General features: G+C 40.2%; 1 protein-coding gene across 1 annotated transcript in view; it reads right to left on the bottom strand.

Moving 5' to 3' along the window:
• The window catches only part of ENKD1 (enkurin domain containing 1), a 126,276-nt gene that overhangs the window by 19,970 nt on the left and 82,693 nt on the right, over nt 1-23,613 (bottom strand). Inside the window, exons 6-7 of the mRNA XM_053698476.1 lie at nt 2,713-2,882; nt 1,513-1,649 (exon numbers count right to left, since the gene is read on the bottom strand). Coding sequence (XP_053554451.1) covers nt 1,513-1,649; nt 2,713-2,882 — 307 coding nt within the window. The remainder of the gene's footprint in view (nt 1-1,512; nt 1,650-2,712; nt 2,883-23,613) is intronic.

The following is a 23,613-nucleotide window of genomic DNA, read 5'->3' on the forward strand; positions in this document are numbered from 1 at the left end:
AGCCTTACTAGCAGGCAAATGTTTAGATTTCCTCTTACGCTTACCCGAAGAAGGGAAAGTTGACAAAGCCACCAATACTGCAGAAGTAATCTGAGCGGCAAAATCCCCAGGTAAGAGACACTTGGCTCAGAAGGGAGAATTTCGCTAAACATGAGGAACAAAACTGCATTGGTAGGGCAATCTGGTTCTCTAAACATAGCAAACATTTATCCAGAGAGATAGGCTGATCCTGTTCTGAGTCCATAGCTCAAAAGAACTGGTCCCACTAGCAATAACAATAACGATGTTCAAAGACCAAAATTAAAATGCCCCAAAATTTTTTAAATGTGAAATATAATGTTTTAGTAGGGAGGTAAACATGAAAATATGAATACTTAACTTGAGACAAGATATCTGAAGCTCCTATCGGACCGGAGAGATATACCCACTAGTAAAGATGAAGCTGGGTACTTCCAGCTAAGCCAATCTCAAATACAGTCACTCTGATCGGCGAGAAAACAAAGCCGACACCTTTCCTCATCCGACTTCAATCCGACACTCTGAGGCTCATGAAGGTCTGCTCCGTAAAAATGGAAGTGCGGAAGTCACGTGAGCGGCCGGGAAACTGACTGCGCCACACATAAGAGCGCAAAAGTAAAAACAGCTGCATTAAGTTTAAACAGCCGTCAGCCTTTTCTGCAGCTTAAGCTGTACATCCTCTACCATAGAACAAGCCTAATCTGCCTCCCAGTTAATGTAAGGGAACAGTTAAACACTCCTGCGATACAGTCTGCCAAGAATTAGGGAAAATTAACCCCTTAAGTCTCTCTGTTTGTTAGTTAATACCAATAAAGTGCCTAATGTAGGAGCTATTAACCTCCAATAAAAACTGCCCCAACACTGTACCCATAAAACAATAGAGTAACTATGTCCAAGAAAGTGATCCACTTGAGGGTTAACCTCTGAAGTACTGTCCTTCATAACCATGAAGGAAGAGTCACCTACATGTGGATCCGGCTGCAGTGCAGAAAGCAGCTACATAGGTGTGACAGGCACTGCGCTCCCTGTCATGGACCTATAGTAAAAGAAAGAACAGAGTAACCAACCCTGGCTTTCTACAAAGGGGTAGCAAACTTGTTAAAAGTAAAGCAAGGACTACCTCACCGCCTTCAAACTGCTAAAAGCAACCACTACTCTTACCTAAGAGATTGACGTGGACACAGCTAGATCCCAATCCTTGCTTGCAGGGAAAAGTACCCATAAAATGATTAAATATCTTCAGACATTAACTTCGCACTTCCTCCATTGACATAGGCAAAGAGAATGACTGGGGATTATGGGTAAGGGAAATTACACTTAACAGCTTTGCTGGGGTGCTCTTTGCCTCCTCCTGCTGGCCAGGAGTTGAATATCCCACTAGTAAATGGAATGACATTGTGGACTCTCCATGAAATAGGAAAGAAGAGGTTATTCCAAAGATGTTTCTATTCAGGCTTGACATGTTCCTTTAATAAAGACATATAATTTTCTTACTTTGTTTAATGTTGTTTAGTGTCTCCTGCCTTTTAACCTCAGTCATCATAGTGTGTCCAGGAGGGCATGCTGGATCAGGGGTCTGTTTCTTACGCTCTTCTATCTCTTTGCGCCATCTTTCTTTAAGGTCTACAAGACTAATCACATAAAATAAAAGAGGTCTTGAATACAACTTGCTACCAGTGAACAGAACAGGCTTTTGTTTATAAAGCATATGCAGTACTCATTGTGTACTTTTATGTACGGGAGAAATTGTGTATTACATATATATTATATGTACGGGAGAAATTGTGTATTACATATGTATTATATCTATGGGAGAAATTGTGTATTACATATGTATTATATGTATGGGAGACATTGTGTATTACATATGTATTATATGTACAGGAGAAATTGTGTATTACATATGTATTATATGTACGGGAGAAATTGTGTATTACATATCTATTATATGTACGGGAGAAATTGTGTATTACATATGTATTATATGTACGGGAGAAATTGTGTATTACATATGTATTATATGTATGGGAGAAATTGTGTATTACATATGTATGGGAGAAATTGTGTATTACAAATGTATTATATGTATGGGAGAAATTGTGTATTACATATGTATTATATGTATGGGAGACATTGTGTATTACATATGTATTATATGTATGGGAGAAATTGTGTATTACATATGTATTATATGTACGGGAGAAATTGTGTATTACATATGTATTATATGTACGGGAGAAATTGTGTATTACATATGTATTATATGTATGGGAGAAATTGTGTATTACATATGTATGGGAGAAATTGTGTATTACAAATGTATTATATGTATGGGAGAAATTGTGTATTACATATGTATTATATGTATGGGAGACATTGTGTATTACATATGTATTATATGTATGGGAGAAATTGTGTATTACATATGTATTATATGTATGGGAGAAATTGTATATTACATATGTATGGGAGAAATTGTGTATTACATATGTATTATATGTACGGGAGAAATTCCCTCTGACACTGGAGGTACTTTGAATGTGTGTAGTCACTTTATATTTCCTGGTTGGCACTTTTTTCCAGAATACAGGCAAATAACTATATTTCATAATGAATGTTATGTATTGTCCTTATCTAATATCCCCTCCCCATAATGTGGCATCTCCTTGCCATGAAAGAGTAACAGACACTTACTACTGAGGCACGTGTCCTTTCTGCTTCACGTCATACTCCTTCTGCTCTCGTTGCTTCTGTTCTTGGATTTCATTCAGATTCTGCAGGGAGAGGGAACGTCTCACATGGGTCCTCCTTGCGTTCCGTGCATTGTAGGATATGAAGTCTATGCCTGAGCCCCTTACCTGCATCTAGAAAAGTGAGTAACATGAAGAGGTCTCAGGAAACTGTATGCAAGAGATATTAATCTGAGAATACATTACTTTTTTCATCTTTTTTTAAGCTTTTTTTTTTTTTTTTTTTAAATAGAAGCACCTACGGGATAAGTCCACATTTAGCATAATGTGCCATAAACATAGAAGAAAAAAATGCCAACACGTCCACATGGGGCTATCAATATGGACTTCATCTGTAAAATGCAAAACTATCAGAAACAGGTCACCTTAGACATAACAATTCATTTTTACCTAATTTACTGAGAGAGGAGCAGCTTATTGCTCAAAGCACAATGAACACATATTCTGAATTTGGTATCAACCAGAAAGGCCATATATTAAGCTCATATTGCTATCTGAAATGTAAGCTTAATTAATCATCAGGACAGCCTTACATATTTACCAGGCATAGTTGAATTCCCATACATTATTTGTCCTCACCACCAGTGATTAAATGCTTGGCCAATTACTCCTGATCCTACTACCCATTAATGTCACATCATGTACTTCTGTTTCATTTTTTGTGAAAAATAGTTTCAGACTCAGCTAAAATAAGCAAAGTGGAATTGGTGGACCTAACTGACAACAAAATTGGACACACTTAGGTGTGAGAAATTTCAGTGAAATTATTTTGCACGCCCTTTAACAAAATTCACTGGCTGTGGCTATGCCAAAGGTAACTAGGAAAGTAACCAGGGAGAGGGCCACACAGCTATGACTACAGGTAATGTGGTAGAGAAGCAGTCTCTATGTTGTGACCAGCAGATTCTTGAGTGGGAACTAGAAAGACTTATTAGGCTACCTCTAAAGCCCAGAAAATGATCTCCAACAAGCAATGGATATGTCAGTAGCTGCAGCATCAGGGCCATGGCACAGGCTGAGGCTGACAACTGCAAGTGCCATTCCATTGAAGATCTTCTTAAAGGTGGGACACCTCCATCTTGTTTTTTCTGATAGCTTATCGCATTTTAGTAAAACTCACTCTACTGGGCAAGAGAGCTTGTTCTTAAACTATAGTAAGTGTCATATAAAAGGTCAGTGACTTTTGTAAAATATACAGATTAATAGTTAATTCATATGTATCCTATGATATAAAAATGTCTTGTCATCTGTAATGATGCAGCATTTGTAAATGGCCTGAGAGTGGGTAACACAGACCCCCCTTCTTGTTGTCAAAAACACATTACAAACATGACATGTCCCAGTATATAGAAAGAATGTTTACTCCTGCTGTGACCAGATACACCTTACAGGCCAGGATGTCTCAATTTTCCACTTCAAAGGAAGCCCTTATAAGGAGTTTTCCTATCTGAAGGAGTGGATACTTCATTTGTAAGGATAATGGAACATACAAAAATTCTCATTGATTGTGACCCTTATCCTCAAAGTGTAAATTACCCTATGCTGAGTTCAAATACACAAATACCCAGACGTAACGTCTCTATTAAATGACTAAGAAAGTCTTTTAAAACCTATGTATCTTGAAAGCATAAGATTGAAACTTTAAAACTTAATTACTTGTGTCTGATTTTCAAATATTTCATTTATACATGTATAAATAATATATATTTATGGATCTGGGAGATGTGTCTAAGGTTTATATAATATAATAAATGAACATATGACTGTATATTTAAAATAAATAATAATATATTTTTTTATTTTCAGGCATCTGACAAACCAGTGAGATTCCAAATATGAATTAATACAGATGCAATAAGTTATCCTATTAATATGTCATAGATAGGGGTCCATATTGTAAACATTTTTGAGAAATGTGCCATGATAAAATGGTATATATATATATATATATATATATATATATATATATATATATATATATATATATATATATATATATATATATATATATATAAAAACAATTTATGTAAGAACTTACCTGATAAATTCATTTCTTTCATATTAGCAAGAGTCCATGAGCTAGTGACGTATGGGATATACATTCCTACCAGGAGGGGCAAAGTTTCGCAAACCCCAAAATGCCTACAAATACACTCCTCACCACAGCCACAATTCAGTTTAATGAATAGCCAAGAAGTGGGGTGATAAGAAAGGAGCGAAAGCATAAAAAAATAAGGAATTGGAATAATTGTGCTTTATACAAAAAAATCATAACCACCACAAAAAGGGTGGGCCTCATGGACTCTTGCTAATATGAAAGAAATGAATTTATCAGGTAAGTTCTTACATAAATTATGTTTTCTTTCATGTAATTAGCAAGAGTCCATGAGCTAGTGACGTATGGGATAGCAGATACCCAAGATGTGGAACTTCCACGCAAGAGTCACTAGAGAGGGAGGGATAAAATAAAGACAGCCAATTCCGCTGAAAAAATAATCCACAACCCAAATCAAAAAGTTTTAATCTTATAATGAAAAAAACTGAAATTATAAGCAGAAGAATCAAACTGAAACAGCTGCCTGAAGTACTTTTCTACCAAAAACTGCTTCAGAAGAAGAAAAAACATAAAAATGGTAGAATTTAGTAAAAGTATGCAAAGAAGACCAAGTTGCTGCTTTGCAAATTTGATCAACAGAAGCTTCATTCCTAAAAGCCCAGGAAGTAGAAACTGACCTAGTAGAATGAGCCGTAATCCTTTGAGGCGGGGACTTACCCGACTCTACATAAGCATGATGAATCAAAGACTTTAACCAAGATGCCAAAGAAATGGCAGAAGCCTTCTGACCTTTCCTGGAACCAGAAAAGATAATAAATAGACTAGAAGTCTTTCTAAAACCTTTAGTAGCTTCAATATAATATTTCAAAGCTCTTACTACATCCAAAGAATGTAAAGATCTCTCCAGAGAATTCTTACGATTAGGACACAATGAAGGAACAACAATTTCTCTACTAATGTTGTTAGAATTCACAACCTTAGGAAAACATTTAAATGAAGTCCACAACACCACCTTATCCTGATGAAAAATCAGAAAAGGAGATTCACAAGAAAGAGCAGATAACTCAGAAACTCTTCTAGCAGAAGAGATGGCCAAAAGGAACAACATTTTCCAAGAAAGTAATTTAATATCCAGAGAATGCATAGGTTCAAACGGAGGAGCCTTTAAAGCCCTCAGAACCAAATTAAGACTCCAAGGAGGAGAGATTGACTTAATGACAGGCTTGATACGAACCAAAGCCTGTACAAAACAATGAATATCAGGATGATTAGCAATCTTTCTGTGAAAAAGAACAGAAAGAGCAGAGATTTGACCTTTCAAAGAGCTTGCAGACAAACCCTTATCCAAACCATCCTGAAGAAACAGTAAAATTCTAGGAATTCTAAAAGAATGCCAAGAGAATTTATGAGAAGAACACCAAGAAATGTAAGTCTTCCAGACTCGGTAATAAATCTTCCTAGATACAGATTTACGAGCCTGCAACATAGTATTAATCACTGAGTCAGAGAAACCTCTATGACTAAGAATCAAGCGTTCAATCTCCATACCTTCAAAATTAATGATTTGAGATCCTGATGGAAAAATGGGCCTTGAGATAGAAGGTCAGGTCTTAACGGAAGTGTCCAAGGCTGGCAACTGGCCATCCGAACGAGATCCGCATACCAAAACCTGTGAGGCCATGCTGGAGCCACCAGCAGTACAAACAAACGCTCCATTAGGATTTTGGAAATCACTTTTGGAAGAAGAACTAGAGGCGGAAAGATATAAGCAGGTTGATAATTCCAAGGAAGCAACAACGCATCCACTGCTTCCGCCTGAGGATCCCTGGATCTGGACAGATACCTGGGAAGTTTCTTGTTTAGATGAGAGGCCATCAGATCTATTTCTGGAAGTCCCCAGATTTGAACAATCTGAAGAAATACCTCTGGGTGAAGAGACCATTCGCCCGGATGTACCGTCTGGCGACTGAGATAATCCGCTTCCCAATTGTCTACACCTGGGATGTGAACCGCAGAGATTAGACAGGAGCTGGATTCCGCCCATACAAGTATCCAAGATACTTCTTTCATAGCCTGAGGACTGTGAGTCCCACCTTGATGATTGACATACGCCACGGTTGTGACATTGTCTGTCTGAAAACAAATAAACGATTCTCTGTTCAGAAGAGGCCAGAACTGAAGAGCTCTGAAAATCGCACAGAGTTCCAAAATGTTGATTTGTAATTTCGCCTCCTGAAATTCCCAAACCCCCTGCGCTGTCAGAGATCCCCATACAGCTCACCAACCTGAAAGACTCGCATCTGTTGAGATCACAGTCCAAGTTGGACGAACAAAAGATGCCCCTTGAATTAGACGATGGTAGTTCAACCACCGAACATTGGGATTTAAGGATATTAATTGTGCTATCTTTGTATAATCCCTGCACCACTGGTTCAGCATACAAAGCTGGAGAGGTCTCATGTAAAAAACAAGCAAAAGGGATCGCGTCCGATGCAGCAGTCATGAGACCTAGAATTTCCATGCACAAAGCTACCGAAGGGAATGATTGAGACTGAAGGTTTTGACAAGCTGAAACCAACTTCAGACGTCTCTTTTCTGTTAGAGACAAAGTCATGGACACTGAATCTATTTGAAAACCCAAAAAAGTTACCTTTGTCTGAGGAATCAAGGAACTCTTTGGTAAATTGATCCTCCAACCATGTCTTTGAAGAAACAACACAAGTTGATTCGTATGAGATTCTGCAGTATGTAAAGACTGAGCAAGTACCAAGATATCGTCCAAATAAGGAAATACCGCAATACCCTGTTCTCTGATTACTCAGAAAACATAATTTATGCTTACCTGATAAATTCCTTTCTTCTGTAGTGTGATCAGTCCACGGGTCATCATTACTTCTGGGATATTACTCCTCCCCAACAGGAAGTGCAAGAGGATTCACCCAGCAGAGCTGCATATAGCTCCTCCCCTCTACGTCACTCCCAGTCATTCGACCAAGGACCAACGAGAAAGGAGAAGCCAAGGGTGTAGTGGTTACTGGAGTATAACTTAAAAAATATTTACCTGCCTTAAAAACAGGGCGGGCCGTGGACTGATCACACTACAGAAGAAAGGAATTTATCAGGTAAGCATAAATTATGTTTTCTTCTGTTAAGTGTGATCAGTCCACGGGCCATCATTACTTCTGGGATACCAATACCAAAGCAAAAGTACACGGATGACGGGAGGGATAGGCAGGCTCTTTATACAGAAGGAACCACTGCCTGAAGAACCTTTCTCCCAAAAATAGCCTCCGAGGAAGCAAAAGTGTCAAATTTGTAAAATTTGGAAAAAGTATGAAGCGAAGACCAAGTTGCAGCCTTGCAAATCTGTTCAACAGAGGCCTCATTCTTGAAGGCCCAAGTGGAAGCCACAGCTCTAGTAGAATGAGCTGTAATTCTTTCAGGAGGCTGCTGTCCAGCAGTCTCATAAGCTAAACGAATTATGCTACGAAGCCAAAAAGAAAGAGAGGTAGCAGAAGCCTTTTGACCTCTCCTCTGACCAGAGTAAACGACAAACAGAGAAGACGTTTGTCGAAATTCCTTAGTTGCCTGTAAGTAAAATTTTAGAGCACGGACTACGTCCAGGTTGTGCAGTAGACGTTCCTTCTTCGAAGAAGGATTTGGGCACAAAGAAGGAACAACAATCTCTTGATTGATATTCCTGTTAGTGACTACCTTAGGTAAGAACCCAGGTTTAGTACGCAGAACTACCTTATCCGAATGAAAAATCAAATAAGGAGAATCACAATGTAAGGCTGATAACTCAGAGACTCTTCGAGCCGAGGAAATAGCCATTAAAAATAGAACTTTCCAAGATAACAACTTTATATCAATGGAATGAAGGGGTTCAAACGGAACGCCCTGTAAAACATTAAGAACAAGGTTTAAACTCCATGGTGGAGCAACAGTTTTAAACACAGGCTTAATCCTGGCCAAAGCCTGACAAAAAGTCTGAACGTCTGGAACTTCTGACAGACGTTTGTGTAACAGAATGGACAGAGCTGAGATCTGTCCCTTTAATGAACTAGCAGATAAACCCTTTTCTAAACCTTCTTGTAGAAAAGACAATATCCTAGGAATCCTAACCTTACTCCAAGAGTAACCTTTGGATTCACACCAATATAGGTATTTACGCCATATCTTATGGTAAATCCTTCTGGTAACAGGCTTCCTAGCCTGTATTAAGGTATCAATAACTGACTCAGAAAACCCACGTCTTGATAAAATCAAGCGTTCAATTTCCAAGCAGTCAGCTTCAGAGAAGTTAGATTTTGATGTTTGAAAGGACCCTGTATCAGAAGGTCCTGTTTCAGAGGTAGAGACCAAGGTGGACAGGATGACATGTCCACCAGGTCTGCATACCAAGTCCTGCGTGGCCATGCAGGTGCTATTAGAATCACTGATGCTCTCTCCTGTTTGATTCTGGCAATCAATCGAGGAAGCATCGGGAAGGGTGGAAACACGTAAGCCATCCTGAAGTCCCAAGGTGCTGTCAGGGCATCTATCAGGACTGCTCCTGGATCCCTGGATCTGGACCCGTAACAAGGAAGCTTGGCGTTCTGTCGAGACGCCATGAGATCTATCTCTGGTTTGCCCCAACGTCGAAGTATTTGGGCAAAGACCTCCGGATGAAGTTCCCACTCCCCCGGATGAAAAGTCTGACGACTTAAGAAATCCGCCTCCCAGTTCTCCACTCCCGGGATGTGGATTGCTGACAGGTGGCAAGAGTGAGACTCTGCCCAGCGAATTATCTTTGATACTTCCATCATTGCTAGGGAGCTTCTTATCCCTCCCTGATGGTTGATGTAAGCTACAGTCGTGATGTTGTCCGACTGAAACCTGATGAACCCCCGAGTTGTCAACTGGGGCCAAGCCAGGAGGGCATTGAGAACTGCTCTCAATTCCAGAATGTTTATTGGCAGGAGACTCTCCTTCTGACTCCATTGTCCCTGAGCCTTCAGAGAATTCCAGACGGCACCCCAACCTAGAAGGCTGGCGTCTGTTGTTACAATTGTCCAGTCTGGTCTGCTGAATGGCATCCCCCTGGACAGATGTGGCCGAGAAAACCACCATAGAAGAGAATTTCTGGTCTCTTGATCCAGATTCAGAGAAGGGGACAAGTCTGAGTAATCCCCATTCCACTGACTTAGCATGCACAGTTGCAGTGGTCTGAGGTGTAAGCGTGCAAAGGGTACTATGTCCATTGCCGCTACCATTAAGCCGATTACCTCCATGCATTGAGCCACTGACGGGTGTTGAATGGAATGAAGGGTGCGGCAAGCACTTTGAAGTCTTGTTAACCTGTCCTCTGTCAGGTAAATCTTCATTTCTACAGAATCTATAAGAGTCCCCAGGAAGGGAACTCTTGTGAGTGGAACGAGTGAACTTTTCTTTTCGTTCACCTTCCATCCATGTGACCTTAGAAAAGCCAGTACTAACTCTGTATGAGACTTGGCAGTTTGAAAGCTTGAAGCTTGTATCAGAATGTCGTCTAGGTACGGAGCTACCGAAATTCCCCGCGGTCTTAGTACCGCCAGAAGAGCACCCAGAACCTTTGTGAAGATTCTTGGAGCTGTAGCCAATCCGAATGGAAGAGCTACAAACTGGTAATGCCTGTCTAGGAAGGCAAACCTTAGGTACCGGTAATGATCTTTGTGAATCGGTATGTGAAGGTAAGCATCCTTTAAATCCACTGTGGTCATGTACTGACCCTTTTGGATCATAGGTAAAATTGTCCGAATAGTCTCCATTTTGAACGATGGAACTCTTAGGAATTTGTTTAGGATCTTTAAATCCAGGATTGGTCTGAAAGTTCCCTCCTTTTTGGGAACTACAAACAGATTTGAATAAAACCCTTGTCCCTGTTCCGACCGTGGAACTGGATGGATTACTCCCATTAACAAGAGCTCTTGAACGCAGCGTAGAAACGCCTCTTTCTTTGTTTGGTTTGTTGACAACCTTGATAGATGAAATCTCTCTTTTGGAGGAGAGTATTTGAAGTCCAGAAGGTATCCCTGAGATATTATCTCTAGCGCCCAGGGATCCTGGACATCTCTTGCCCAAGCCTGGGCGAAGAGAGAAAGTCTGCCCCCCACTAGATCCGATCCCGAATCGGGGGCCCTCAATTCATGCTGTCTTAGGGGCAGCCGCAGGTTTCCTGGCCTGCTTGCCCTTGTTCCAAGACTGGTTAGGTCTCCAGCCTTGTCTGAAGCGAGCAACAGATCCCTCTTGTTTTGGAGCAGAGGAAGTTGATGCTGCTCCTGCTTTGAAATTCCGAAAGGAACGAAAATTAGACTGCCTAGCCTTAGGTTTGGCTCTGTCTTGAGGTAGGGCGTGGCCCTTACCTCCTGTAATGTCAGCGATAATTTCTTTCAAACCGGGCCCAAATAAGGTATGCCCTTTGAAAGGTATATTAAGTAATTTGGACTTAGAAGTAACATCAGCTGACCAGGATTTTAGCCACAGTGCTCTGCGCGCCTGAATGGCGAATCCGGAATTCTTAGCCGTAAGTTTAGTTAAATGTACTACGGCTTCCGAAATGAATGAATTAGCTAGCTTAAGGATTTTAAGCCTGTCCGTAATGTCGTCCAGAGTAGCTGAACTAATGTTCTCTTCCAGAGACTCAATCCAGAATGCCGCTGCAGCCGTGACCGGCGCAATGCATGCAAGGGGTTGCAATATATAACCTTGTTGAACAAACATTTTCTTAAGGTAACCCTCTAACTTTTTATCCATTGGATCTGAAAAGGCACAGCTATCCTCCACCGGAATAGTGGTACGCTTAGCTAAAGTAGAAACTGCTCCCTCCACCTTAGGGACCGTTTGCCATAAGTCCCGTGTGATGGTGGAAACATCTTTCTAAATATCGGAGGGGGTGAGAACGGCACACCGGGTCTATCCCACTCCTTAGGAATAATTTCAGTTAGTCTCTTAGGTATAGGAAAAACGTCAGTACTCGTTGGTACAGCAAAATATTTATCCAACCTACACATTTTCTCTGGTATTGCAACTGTGTTACAATCATTCAGAGCCGCTAACACCTCCCCTAGTAATACACTGAGGTTTTCCAGCTTAAGTTTAAAATTTGAAATATCTGAATCCAATCTGTTTGGATCAGAACCATCAGCCGCAGAATGAAGCTCTCCGCCCTCATGTTCTGCAAGTTGTGACGCAGTATCTGACATGGCCCTAGCATTATCAGCGCACTCTGTTCTCACCCCAGAGTGATCACGCTTGCCTCTTAGCTCTGGTAATTTAGCCAAAACCTCAGTCATAACAGTAGCCATATCTTGTAATGTTATTTGTAATGGCGGCCCAGATGTACTGGGCGCCACAATATCGCGCACCTCCCGAGCGGGAGATGCAGGTACTGTCACGTGAGGCGAGTTAGTCGGCATAACTCTCCCCTCGTTGTTTGGTGAAATTTGTTCAATTTGTACAGATTTACTTTTATTTAAAGTAGCATCAATACAGTTAGTACATAAATTTCTATTGGGCTCCACTTTGGCATTAGCACAAATAGTACAGGTCTCTTCCTCTGAATCAGACATGTTTAACACACTAGCAACTAAACTTGCAACTTGGAAATATTATTCAAGTAAAATACAATGAAAAACGTACTGTGCCTAAGAAGCACAGAAAGATTTATGACAGTTGAAATTAATAAACAGAAAAGGTTACAGCATCAATCTTTGTAAAACAAAACACAATTTTAGCAAAGGCTTGTTCCCATTAGCAAAGAATAACTAACCCTGATGGCAGAAAAAAAAGTTAAAGAATAAATGTTTTTTATCACAGTCAACTACAATCTCACAGCTCTGTTGTGAAGATTACTTCCCTCAAAACAAGTTTTGAAGACCCCTGAGTTCTGTAGAGATGAACCGGAACATGCAGGAAAAACAATGAGCTTCTGACTGAAATTTTTGATGCGTAGCAAAAGCGCCAAAAAAAGGCCCCTCCCCCTCACACACAACAGTGAGAGAGATCAGTAAACTGTCAGAATTAGATCAAGCAACTGCCAAGTGGAAAAATAGTGCCCAAACATTTTATTCACCCAGTACCTCAGAAAATGAAAACGATTTTACATTCTAGCAAAAACGTTTAACATAAATTAAGAGTTATTAAAAAGCCTGTTGCTTACAAATAGGCTAAAGTCTTATAAACACAGTGTAATTCCAGTGAAGTACCATTCCCCAGAATACTCAAATGTAAAATATACATACATGATATTATATCGGTATGGCAGGATTTTCTCATCAATTCCATTGTCAGAAAATAAAAGCTGCTACATACCTCTTTGCAGATTAATCTGCCCGCTGTCCCCTGATCTGAAGTTTACCTCTCCTCAGATGGCCGAGAAACAGCAATATGATCTTAACTACTCCGGCTAAAATCATAGTAAAAACTCTGGTAGATTCTTCTTCAAATTCTACCAGAGAAGGAATAACACGCTCCGGTGCTATTAAAAAATAACAAACTTTTGATTGAAGGAATAAAACTAAATAAAACTAAATAAAATCACCATAGTCCTCTCACACATCCTATCTAGTCGTTGGGTGCAAGAGAATGACTGGGAGTGACGTAGAGGGGAGGAGCTATATGCAGCTCTGCTGGGTGAATCCTCTTGCACTTCCTGTTGGGGAGGAGTAATATCCCAGAAGTAATGATGACCCGTGGACTGATCACACTTAACAGAAGAAAAGGGCACCGAGAACATTTGAAAAGATCCTTGGAGCTGTTGCTAGGCCAAACGGAAGGGCAACAAACTGGTAATGCTTGTCTAGAAAAGAGAATCTCAGGAACTGATAGTGATCTGGATGAATTGGAATATGAAGATATGCATCCTGTAAGTCTATTGTAGACATATAATGCCCTTGCTGAACAAAAGGCAGAATAGTCCTTATAGTCACCATTTTGAATGTTGGTATCCTTACATAACGATTCAATATTTTTAGATCCAGAACTGGTCTGAAGGAATTCTCCTTCTTTGGTACAATGAATAGATTTGAGTAAAACCCCAGACCCCGTTCCAGAACTGGAACTGGCACAATTACCCCAGCCAACTCTAGGTCTGAAACACATTTCAGAAACGCCTGAGCCTTCACTGGGTTTACTGGAATGCATGAGAGAAAAAATCTTCTCACAGGCGGCCTTACCTTGAAACCTATTCTGTACCCTTGTGAAACAATGTTCTGAATCCAAAGACTGGGAATCGAATTGATCCAAATATCTTTGAAAAATCGTAACCTGCCCCCTACCAGCTGTGCTGGAATGAGGGCCGCACCTTCATGCGGATTTGGGAGCTGGTTTGACTTTCTAAAAGGCTTGGATTTATTCCAGACTGGAGAAGGTTTCCAAACGGAAACCGTTCCTTTAGGGGAAGGGTCAGGCTTCTGTTCCTTATTCTGACGAAAGGAACGAAAACGATTAGCAGCCCTAAATTTACCTTTAGATTTTTTGTCCTGAGGCAAAAAGGTTCTTTTCCCCCCCGGTAACAGTTGAAATTATAGAATCCAACTGTGAACCAAATAATTTATTACCTTGGAAAGAAAGAGAAAGCAATGTTGACTTAGAAGTCATATCTGCATTCCAAGATTTAAGCCATAAAGCTCTTCTAGCTAAAATAGCTAAAGACATATAGCTGACATCAATTCTAATGATATCAAAAATGGCATCACAAACAAAGTTATTAGCATGTTGAAGAAGTTTAACAATGCTATAAGCATTATGGTCTGACACTTGTTGCGCTAAAGCCTCCAACCAGAAAGTGGAAGCTGCAGCAACGTCAGCCAAAGAAATAGCAGGTCTAAGAAGATTACCTGAACATAAATAAGCTCTCCTTAGAAAGGATTCAAGCTTCCTATCTAAAGGATCCTTAAAGGAAGTACTATCCGCCGTAGGAATAGTAGTACGTTTAGCAAGAGTAGAGATAGCCCCATCAACTTTAGGGATTTTGTCCCAAAATTCTAATCTATCAGATGGCACAGGGTACAATTTCTTAAACCTTGGAGAAGGAGTAAATGAAGTACCCAGACTATTCCATTCCCTAGAAATTACTTCTGAAATAGCATCAGGAACTGGAAAAACTTCTAGAATAACTACATGGGGTTTAAAAACTGAATTTAAACGCTTAGTAGATTTAGTATCAAGAGGACTAGACTCTTCCATATCTAATGCAATCAACACTTCTTTAAGTAAAGAACGAATAAACTCCATCTTAAATAAATATGAAGATTTATCAGTGTCAATATCTGAGGCAGAATCTTCAGAACCAGATAGATCCTCATCAGAAACAGATAAGTCAGAATGATGGCGGTCACTTAAAAATTCATCTGAAATATGAGAAGTTTTAAAAGACCTTTTACGTTTACTGGAAGGAGGAATAACAGACAGAGCCTTCCTAATAGAATTAGAAACAAATTATTTTACATTAACAGGGACATCCTGAACATTAGATGTTGAAGGAAAAACAACAGGTAAAGGATTATTACTAATGGAGACATTATCAGCGTTAGAAAGATTATCATGACAACTAACACAAACCACAGCCGGAGGAACAGTTACCAAACGTTTACAACAAATGCACTTAACTTTGGTAGAACCAGCATCAGGCAGCGTCTTTCCAGAAGTAGATTCTGATCCAGGGTCAGGTTGTGACATCTTGCAATATGTAATATAAAAAACAACATATAAAGCAAAATTATCAAATTCCTTAAATTACAGTTTCAGGAATTGGAAAAAAATGCTAAATAAACCAGCTTCTAGCAACCAGAAGCAATGAAAAAGTGAGACTTAAATAATGTGAAAAAAGGTGGAAACAAGTATGACGCCCACATTTTTTGGCGCCAAGTATGACGCCCACATTATTGGCGCCAAGTAAAACGCCCATATTTTTTGGCGCCAAGTATGACGCCACATCCTCTGGCGCCGAAAACGACGCCCACATTTTTTGGCGCAAAAAAACGTTAGTAACACACATGCGTCAAAAAATGACGCAACCACGAACAAACTTCCGGCGTCAACAATGGCGCCGGAAATGACAAAATTTTGCGCCAAGAATGACGCAATAAATTGAAGCATTTTCTGCCCCCGCGAGCCTAACAGCCCGCAGGAAAAAAAGTCAATTGAAAATTTTTAAGGTAAGAAAAAAATATTTATTCATATGCATTATCCCAAATAATGAAACTGACAGTCTGAATGAAGGAATACTGATTATCCTGAATCATGGCAAATATAAGTTTAACACATATATTTAGAACTTTACATATAAAGTGCCCAACCATAGCTTAGAGTGTCATAAATAGAAATAAGATTTACTTACCCCAAGACATATAGTAGATAGCCAAACCAGTACTGAAACGAGATAGCCAAACCAGTACTGAAACGAGAATCAGTAGAGGTAATGGTATATAAGAGTATATCGTCGATCTGAAAAGGGAGGTAGGAGAAGAAATCTCTACGACCAATAACAGAGAACCTATGAAATAGATCCCCTAGAGGAAGACCATTGTATTCAAATAGGCAATACTCTCTTCACATCCCTCTGACATTCACTGCACTCTGAGAGGAAAACCGGGCTTCAGCCTGCTGCGAAGCGCATATCAACGTAGAATCTAGCACAAACTTAATTCACCACCTCCATGGGAGGCAAAGTTTGTAAAACGGAATTGTGGGTGTGGTGAGGGGTGTATTTGTAGGAATTTTGGGGTTTGGGAAACTTTGCCCCTCCCAGCAAAAAATTCGGAGCCCGTTGTGATGTGCTGCTTGCACGTACGAAGATTATGAATTGTCTTGAAGGCCTCTAGATGGGCCGAAACGTCGACATTCTTTGATGTGAAACTGATGTTGTAAATAAAGATTACATTTTCTATAAGTCCTGTGAGTGCCCTCAATCTACAAAACTACCTTGTACTTTAATTTGAGGATTGCACCCAGGCTTTGGCTACACACGTCTGGAAGGAGTGCTAGGCTACCGGCTACATATGAGCTGAATCCGACGGACGGTCTCCGTGTTGCAGAGGATCCAAGAACAGCAGGCACACAGGTTTTCATAAACAATCCGTTTAAAGCGAGCAGTACTTTTGAACCCATTAATACCCACTCCTCGATCAAAACTTTTCATCATATCTGTACCACTTCCCTTACAGAACTACATAAGAGCATACCTCTGTCTAGAGATAATCTCACAAGTGCTGAAAGACGGGCCATTAAGTCCTTGTCTACTGACAGGGACATAGTCATTAGGCCTGCGGACAAGGGGGGTGCCACGGTGATACTTGATTATACACAGTACAGGGGAGAGGCACTTAAACAACTACATGACTTGAATACCTATCGCCAACTACAATCTAATCCGACTAGAACTTTTAAGAAACAGATTGATGACTTTCTGAGTTTGGCATACCAGGCAGGTGTTATTGATGACGATGTATTGGGATATCTTACGGTGGATCACCCAATTTGCCCAATACTTTATCTACTGCCCAAAATTCACAAGTCTCTTGAGGACCCTCCTGGCAGACCCATTGTGTCTGCCAGGGGGTCACTCATGCAGCCCCTGGGAGAATTTATTGATTTCTATCTACAGCCCGTAGTACAAAACACACAATCACATCTGAAAGATTCCTCTGAGCTTATCAAATTACTGAAGGGTATAGATGACTTGTCCCCGACTGACATCCTAGTGACCATGGATGTGGTAAGTCTATACACCGTGATACCCCATGGTCATGGGATAGACATGGTAAGACAAATCCCCCCCCCCCCCCCCCCCCCGTTGAATTTCTTTTGCATTTGCTGGAGTTCTGTCTGGAGAAAAATTATTTTCGTTTCGAAAATGATTATTTTTTTACAGATCATGGGTACTGCGATGGGGTCGAATATGGCCCCATCTTACGCAAACATTTATATGGCAATGTATGAGAAATGCAATATTTTCTCCAGACAGAACCCCATCAAATTGTACCGAAGGTACATAGATGATGTCTTTTTGATTTGGGGTGACACCCTTGAAAGTTTGGTGGAATGGGTTGATGGGCTAAATGCTCTTGAATCAACTATTCAATTCAAAATGGAACACAACAGGGATAAAATTTTAGACCTAGAAATCTTTAGGGTAGAATCCTCTAATGGATATAAACTACAAACAACTTTGTATAAAAAAAACCACAGATAAAAATCCAATCCTTCACTATCAGAGTTTTCACCCAAAGTTTCAAAGGGATGGTGTCAGCTCCTCTCAACTCCTGCGGGTCGTCCGCAATAACACGGATGACTCCCGTAAGGAGAGACAACTTGAGGAGATGTCCCAAAATTTTTTGGAGAGGAGTTATCCACCCACTCTAATAGATCAGCAAAGTTGTGAAGCAAGGAAACTGACACAAGACCTATTAACTTCAAAAAGGACCACGACTGAACAGCCCAAGCGGCTGAATTTTATAACTACTTATACCCCGGGGTCTAAGATGGTTCAGACCGTGATTAAGAATAATTGGTTGATGCTCTCTAAGGACACTAGCCTTCCCTTTGTTGATGCTCCTGTACCACGGCTGGTATACAAAAGAGCGAGTAATCTCAGGGATTTATTGGTGCTTAGTGATCCTACACACTGCTATGAAAAACAGATGTGGCTAACTAGAGGTAAACCTGGGTGCTACAAATGTGGCAATTGTGTCACATGTAATAATCTTATAACTGGAACCTCTTTTCAACACCCCCATAATAACAGGCGCTATAAGATTAAACACAGACTTACGTGTACTTCAGAATATGTGGTCTATGCCATCATTTGTCCATGTTCGAGATTCTACATAGGCAAGACGGTAACGCCATTCAAAGAACGCTTGGCAAATCATAAAACAGCCATCCGTCAGGCCATCGAACAAAGGACAATCGGAACAGCCAGTTGCACGACACTTTGCAACAGCAGGACACGCTGTCTCTTCCCTGCGAGTGATACTGATTGACCATGTGCCCCGCCATCGACGGGGTGGTGACAGAGGTCTAGCCTTACTTAGGATGGAAGCCCGGTGGATCTTCACTTTGGACACTGTTGCCCCTCGGGGCCTTAATGCAAATATAGACTTTGGCTGTTGCTATAAGTATAAATAAGCTATGGCCATCTGGGAGTCATCCTGATTTAAGTTTCTACCTACTCCTTTATCGCATGATGTAGTCTAAATAATTAAAACATAATTTATGTAAGAACTTACCTGATAAATTCATTTATTTCATATTAGCAAGAGTCCATGAGCTAGTGACATATGGGATATACATTCCTACCAGGAGGGGCAAAGTTTCCCAAACCTCAAAATGCCTATAAATACACCCCTCACCACACCCACAATTCAGTTTAACGAATAGCCAAGAAGTGGGGTGATAAGAAAGGAGCGAAAGCATCAAAAAATAAGGAATTGGAATAATTGTGCTTTATACAAAAAAATCATAACCACCACAAAAAAGGGTGGGCCTCATGGACTCTTGCTAATATGAAAGAAATGAATTTATCAGGTAAGTTCTTACATAAATTATGTTTTCTTTCATGTAATTAGAAAGAGTCCATGAGCTAGTGACGTATGGGATAGCAGATACCCAAGATGTGGAACTTCCACGCAAGAGTCACTAGAGAGGGAGGGATAAAATAAAGACAGCCAATTCCGCTGAAAAAATAATCCACAACCCAAAAAAAATAAAATAAAAAAATAATAAGCAGCAGAATCAAACTGAAACAGCTGCCTGAAGTACTTTTCTACCAAAAAGTGCTTCTGAAGAAGAGAAAACATCAAAATGGTAGAATTTAGTAAAAGTATGCAAAGAAGACCAAGTTGCTGCTTTGCAAATCTGATCAACAGAAGCTTCATTCCTAAAAGCCCAGGAAGTAGAAACTGACCTAGTAGAATGAGCTGTAATCCTTTGAGGCGGGGACTTACCCGACTGTACATAAGCATGATGAATCAAAGATTTTAACCAAGATGCCAAAGAAATAGCAGAAGCCTTCTGACCTTTCCTGGAACCAGAAAAGATAACAAATAGACTAGAAGTCTTTCTAAAACCTTTAGTAGCTTCAACATAATATTTCAAAGCTCTTACTACATCCAAAGAATGTAAAGATCTCTCCAGAGAATTCTTAGGATTAGGACACAATGAAGGGACAACAATTTCTCTACTAATGTTGTTAGAATTCACAACCTTAGGTAAAAATGTAAATGAAGTCCGCAACACCGCCTTGTCCTGATGAAAAATCAGAAAAGGAGATTCACAAGAAAGAGCAGATAACTCAGAAACTCTTCTAGCAGAAGAGATGGCTAAAAGGAATAACACTTTCCAAGAAAGTAATTTAATATCCAGAGAATGCATAGGTTCAAACGGAGGAGCCTGTAAAGCACTCAGAACCAAATTAAGACTCCAAGGAGGAGAGATTGACTTAATGACAGGCTTGATACGAACCAAAGCCTGTACAAAACAATGAATATCAGGATGATTAGCAATCTTTCTGTGAAAAAGAACAGAAAGAGCAGAGATTTGACCTTCAAAGAGCTTGCAGACAAACCCTTATCCAAACCATCCTGAAGAAACTGTAAAATTCTAGGAATTCTAAAAGAATGCCAAGAGAATTTATGAGAAGAACACCAAGAAATGTAAGTCTTCCAGACTCGGTAATAAATCTTTCTAGACACAGATTTACAAGCCTGTATCATAGTATTAATCACTGAGTCAGAGAAACCTCTATGACTAAGAATCAAGCGTTCAATCTCCATACCTTCAAATTTAATGATTTGAGATCCTGATGGAAAAATGGGGCTTGATATAGAAGGTCTGGCCTTAACGGAAGTGTCCAAGGTTGGCAACTTGCCATCCGAACGAGATCCGCATACCAAAACCTGTGAGGCCATGCTGGAGCCACCAGCAATACAAACGAACGTTCCATTAGAATTTTGGAAATCACTTTTGGAAGAAGAACTAGAGGCGGAAAGATATAAGCAGGTTTATAATTCCAAGGAAGCGACAACGCGTCCACTGCTTCCGCCTGAGGATCCCTGGATCTGGACAGATACCTGGGGAGTTTCTTGTTTAGATGAGAGGCCATCAGATCTATTTCTGGAAGTCCCCAGATTTGAACAATCTGAAGAAATACCTCTGGGTGAAGAGACCATTCGCCCGGATGTAACGTCTGGCGACTGAGATAATCCGCTTCCCAATGGTCTACACCTGGGATATGAACCGTAGAGATTAGACAGGAGCTGGATTCCGCCCATACAAGTATCCAAGATACTTCTTTCATAGCCTGAGGACTGTGAGTCCCACCTTGATGATTGACATACGCCACGGTTGTGACATTGTCTGTCTGAAAACAAATAAACGATTCTCTCTTCAGAAGACGCCAGAACTGAAGAGCTCTGAAAATCGCACGGAGTTCCAAAATGTTGATTGGTAATTTCGCCTCTTGAAATTCCCAAACCCCCTGCGCTGTCAGAGATCCCCATACAGCTCCCCAACCTGAAAGACTCGCATCTGTTGAGATCACAGTCCAGGTTGGACGAACAAAAGAGGTCCCTTGAATTAGACGATGGTGATTCAACCACCAAGTCAGAGAAGATCGAACATTGGGATTTAAGGATATTAATTGTGATATCTTTGTATAATCCCTGCACCACTGGTTCAGCATACAAAGCTGAAGAGGTCTCATGTGAAAGCGATCAAAGGGGATCGCGTCCGATGCAGCAGTCATGAGACCTAGAATTTCCATGCACAAAGCTACCGAAGGGAATGATTGAGACTGAAGGTTTCGACAAGCTGAAACCAACTTCAGACGTCTCTTTTCTGTTAGAGACAAAGTCATGGACACTGAATCTATTTGAAAGCCCAAAAAGGTTACCTTTGTCTGAGGAATCAATGAACTCTTTGGTAAATTGATCCTCCAACCATGTCTTTGAAGAAACAACACAAGTTGATTCGTATGAGATTCTGCAGAATGTAAAGACTGAGCAAGTACCAAGATATCGTCCAAATAAGGAAATACCGCAATACCCTGTTCTCTGATTACAGAGAGAAGGGCACCGAGAACCTTTGAAAAGATCCTTGGAGCTGTTGCTAGGCCAAACGGAAGGGCAACAAACTGGTAATGCTTGTCTAGAAAAGAGAATCTCAGGAACTGATAGTGATCTGGATGAATTGGAATATGAAGATATGCATCCTGTAAGTCTATTGTAGACATATAATGCCCTTGCTGAACAAAAGGCAGAATAGTCCTTATAGTCACCATTTTGAATGTTGGTATCCTTACATAACGATTCAATATTTTTAGATCCAGAACTGGTCTGAAGGAATTCTCCTTCTTTGGTACAATGAATAGATTTGAGTAAAACCCCAGACCCCGTTCCAGAACTGGAACTGGCACAATTACCCCAGCCAACTCTAGGTCTGAAACACATTTCAGAAACGCCTGAGCCTTCACTGGGTTTACTGGAATGCGTGAGAGAAAAAATCTTCTCACAGGCGACCTTACCTTGAAACCTATTCTGTACCCTTGTGAAACAATGTTCTGAATCCAAAGACTGGGAATCGAATTGATCCAAATATCTTTGAAAAATCGCAACCTGCCCCCTACCAGCTGTGCTGGAATGAGGGCCGCACCGTCATGCGGATTTGGGAGCTGGTTTTGACTTTTTAAAAGGCTTGGATTTATTCCAGACTGGAGAAGGTTTCCAAACAGAAACCGTTCCTTTAGGGGAAGGGTCATTCTTTTGTTCCTTATTCTGACGAAAGGAACGAAAACGATTAGCAGCCCTATATTTACCTTTAGATTTTTTGTCCTGAGGCAAAAAGGTTCCTTTCCCCCCAGTAACAGTTGAAATGATAGAATCCAACTGTGAACCAAATAATTTATTACCTTGGAAAGAAAGAGAAAGCAAAGTTGACTTAGAAGTCATATCTGCATTCCAATATTTAAGCCATAAAGCTCTTCTAGATAAAATAGCTAAAGACATATACCTGACATCAATTCTAATGATATCAAAAATGGCATCACAAATAAAGTTATTAGCATGTTGAAGAAGTTTAACAATGCTATAAGCATTATGGTCTGACACTTGTTGCGCTAAAGCCTCCAACCAGAAAGTGGAAGCTGCAGCAACATCAGCCAAAGAAATAGCAGGTCTAAGAAGATTACCTGAACATAAATAAGCTCTCCTTAGAAAGGATTCAAGCTTCCTATCTAAAGGATCCTTAAAGGAAGTACTATCCGCCGTAGGAATAGTAGTACGTTTAGCAAGAGTAGAGATAGCCCCATCAACTTTAGGGATTTTGTCCCAAAATTCTAATCTATCAGATGGCACAGGGTACAATTTCTTAAACCTTGGAGAAGGAGTAAATGAAGTACCCAGACAATTCCATTCCCTAGAAATTACTTCTGAAATAGCATCAGGAACTGGAAAAACTTCAGGAATAACTACATGAGGTTTAAAAACCGAATTTAAACGCTATGTAGATTTAGTATCAAGAGGACTAGACTCCTCCATATCTAATGCAATCAACACTTCTTTAAGTAAAGAACGAATAAACTCCATCTTAAATAAATATGAAGATTTATCAGTGTCAATATCTGAAGCAGAATCTTCTGAACCAGATAGATCCTCATCAGAAACAGATAAGTCAGAATGATGGAGGTCACTTAAAAATTCATCTGAAATATGAGAAGTTTTAAAAGACCTTTTACGTTTACTAGAAGGAGGAATAACAGACAGAGCCTTCCTA

The sequence above is a fragment of the Bombina bombina genome, chromosome 1 (assembly GCF_027579735.1).
Source record: "Bombina bombina isolate aBomBom1 chromosome 1, aBomBom1.pri, whole genome shotgun sequence".
NCBI classification, from domain to species: Eukaryota; Metazoa; Chordata; class Amphibia; order Anura; family Bombinatoridae; genus Bombina; species Bombina bombina.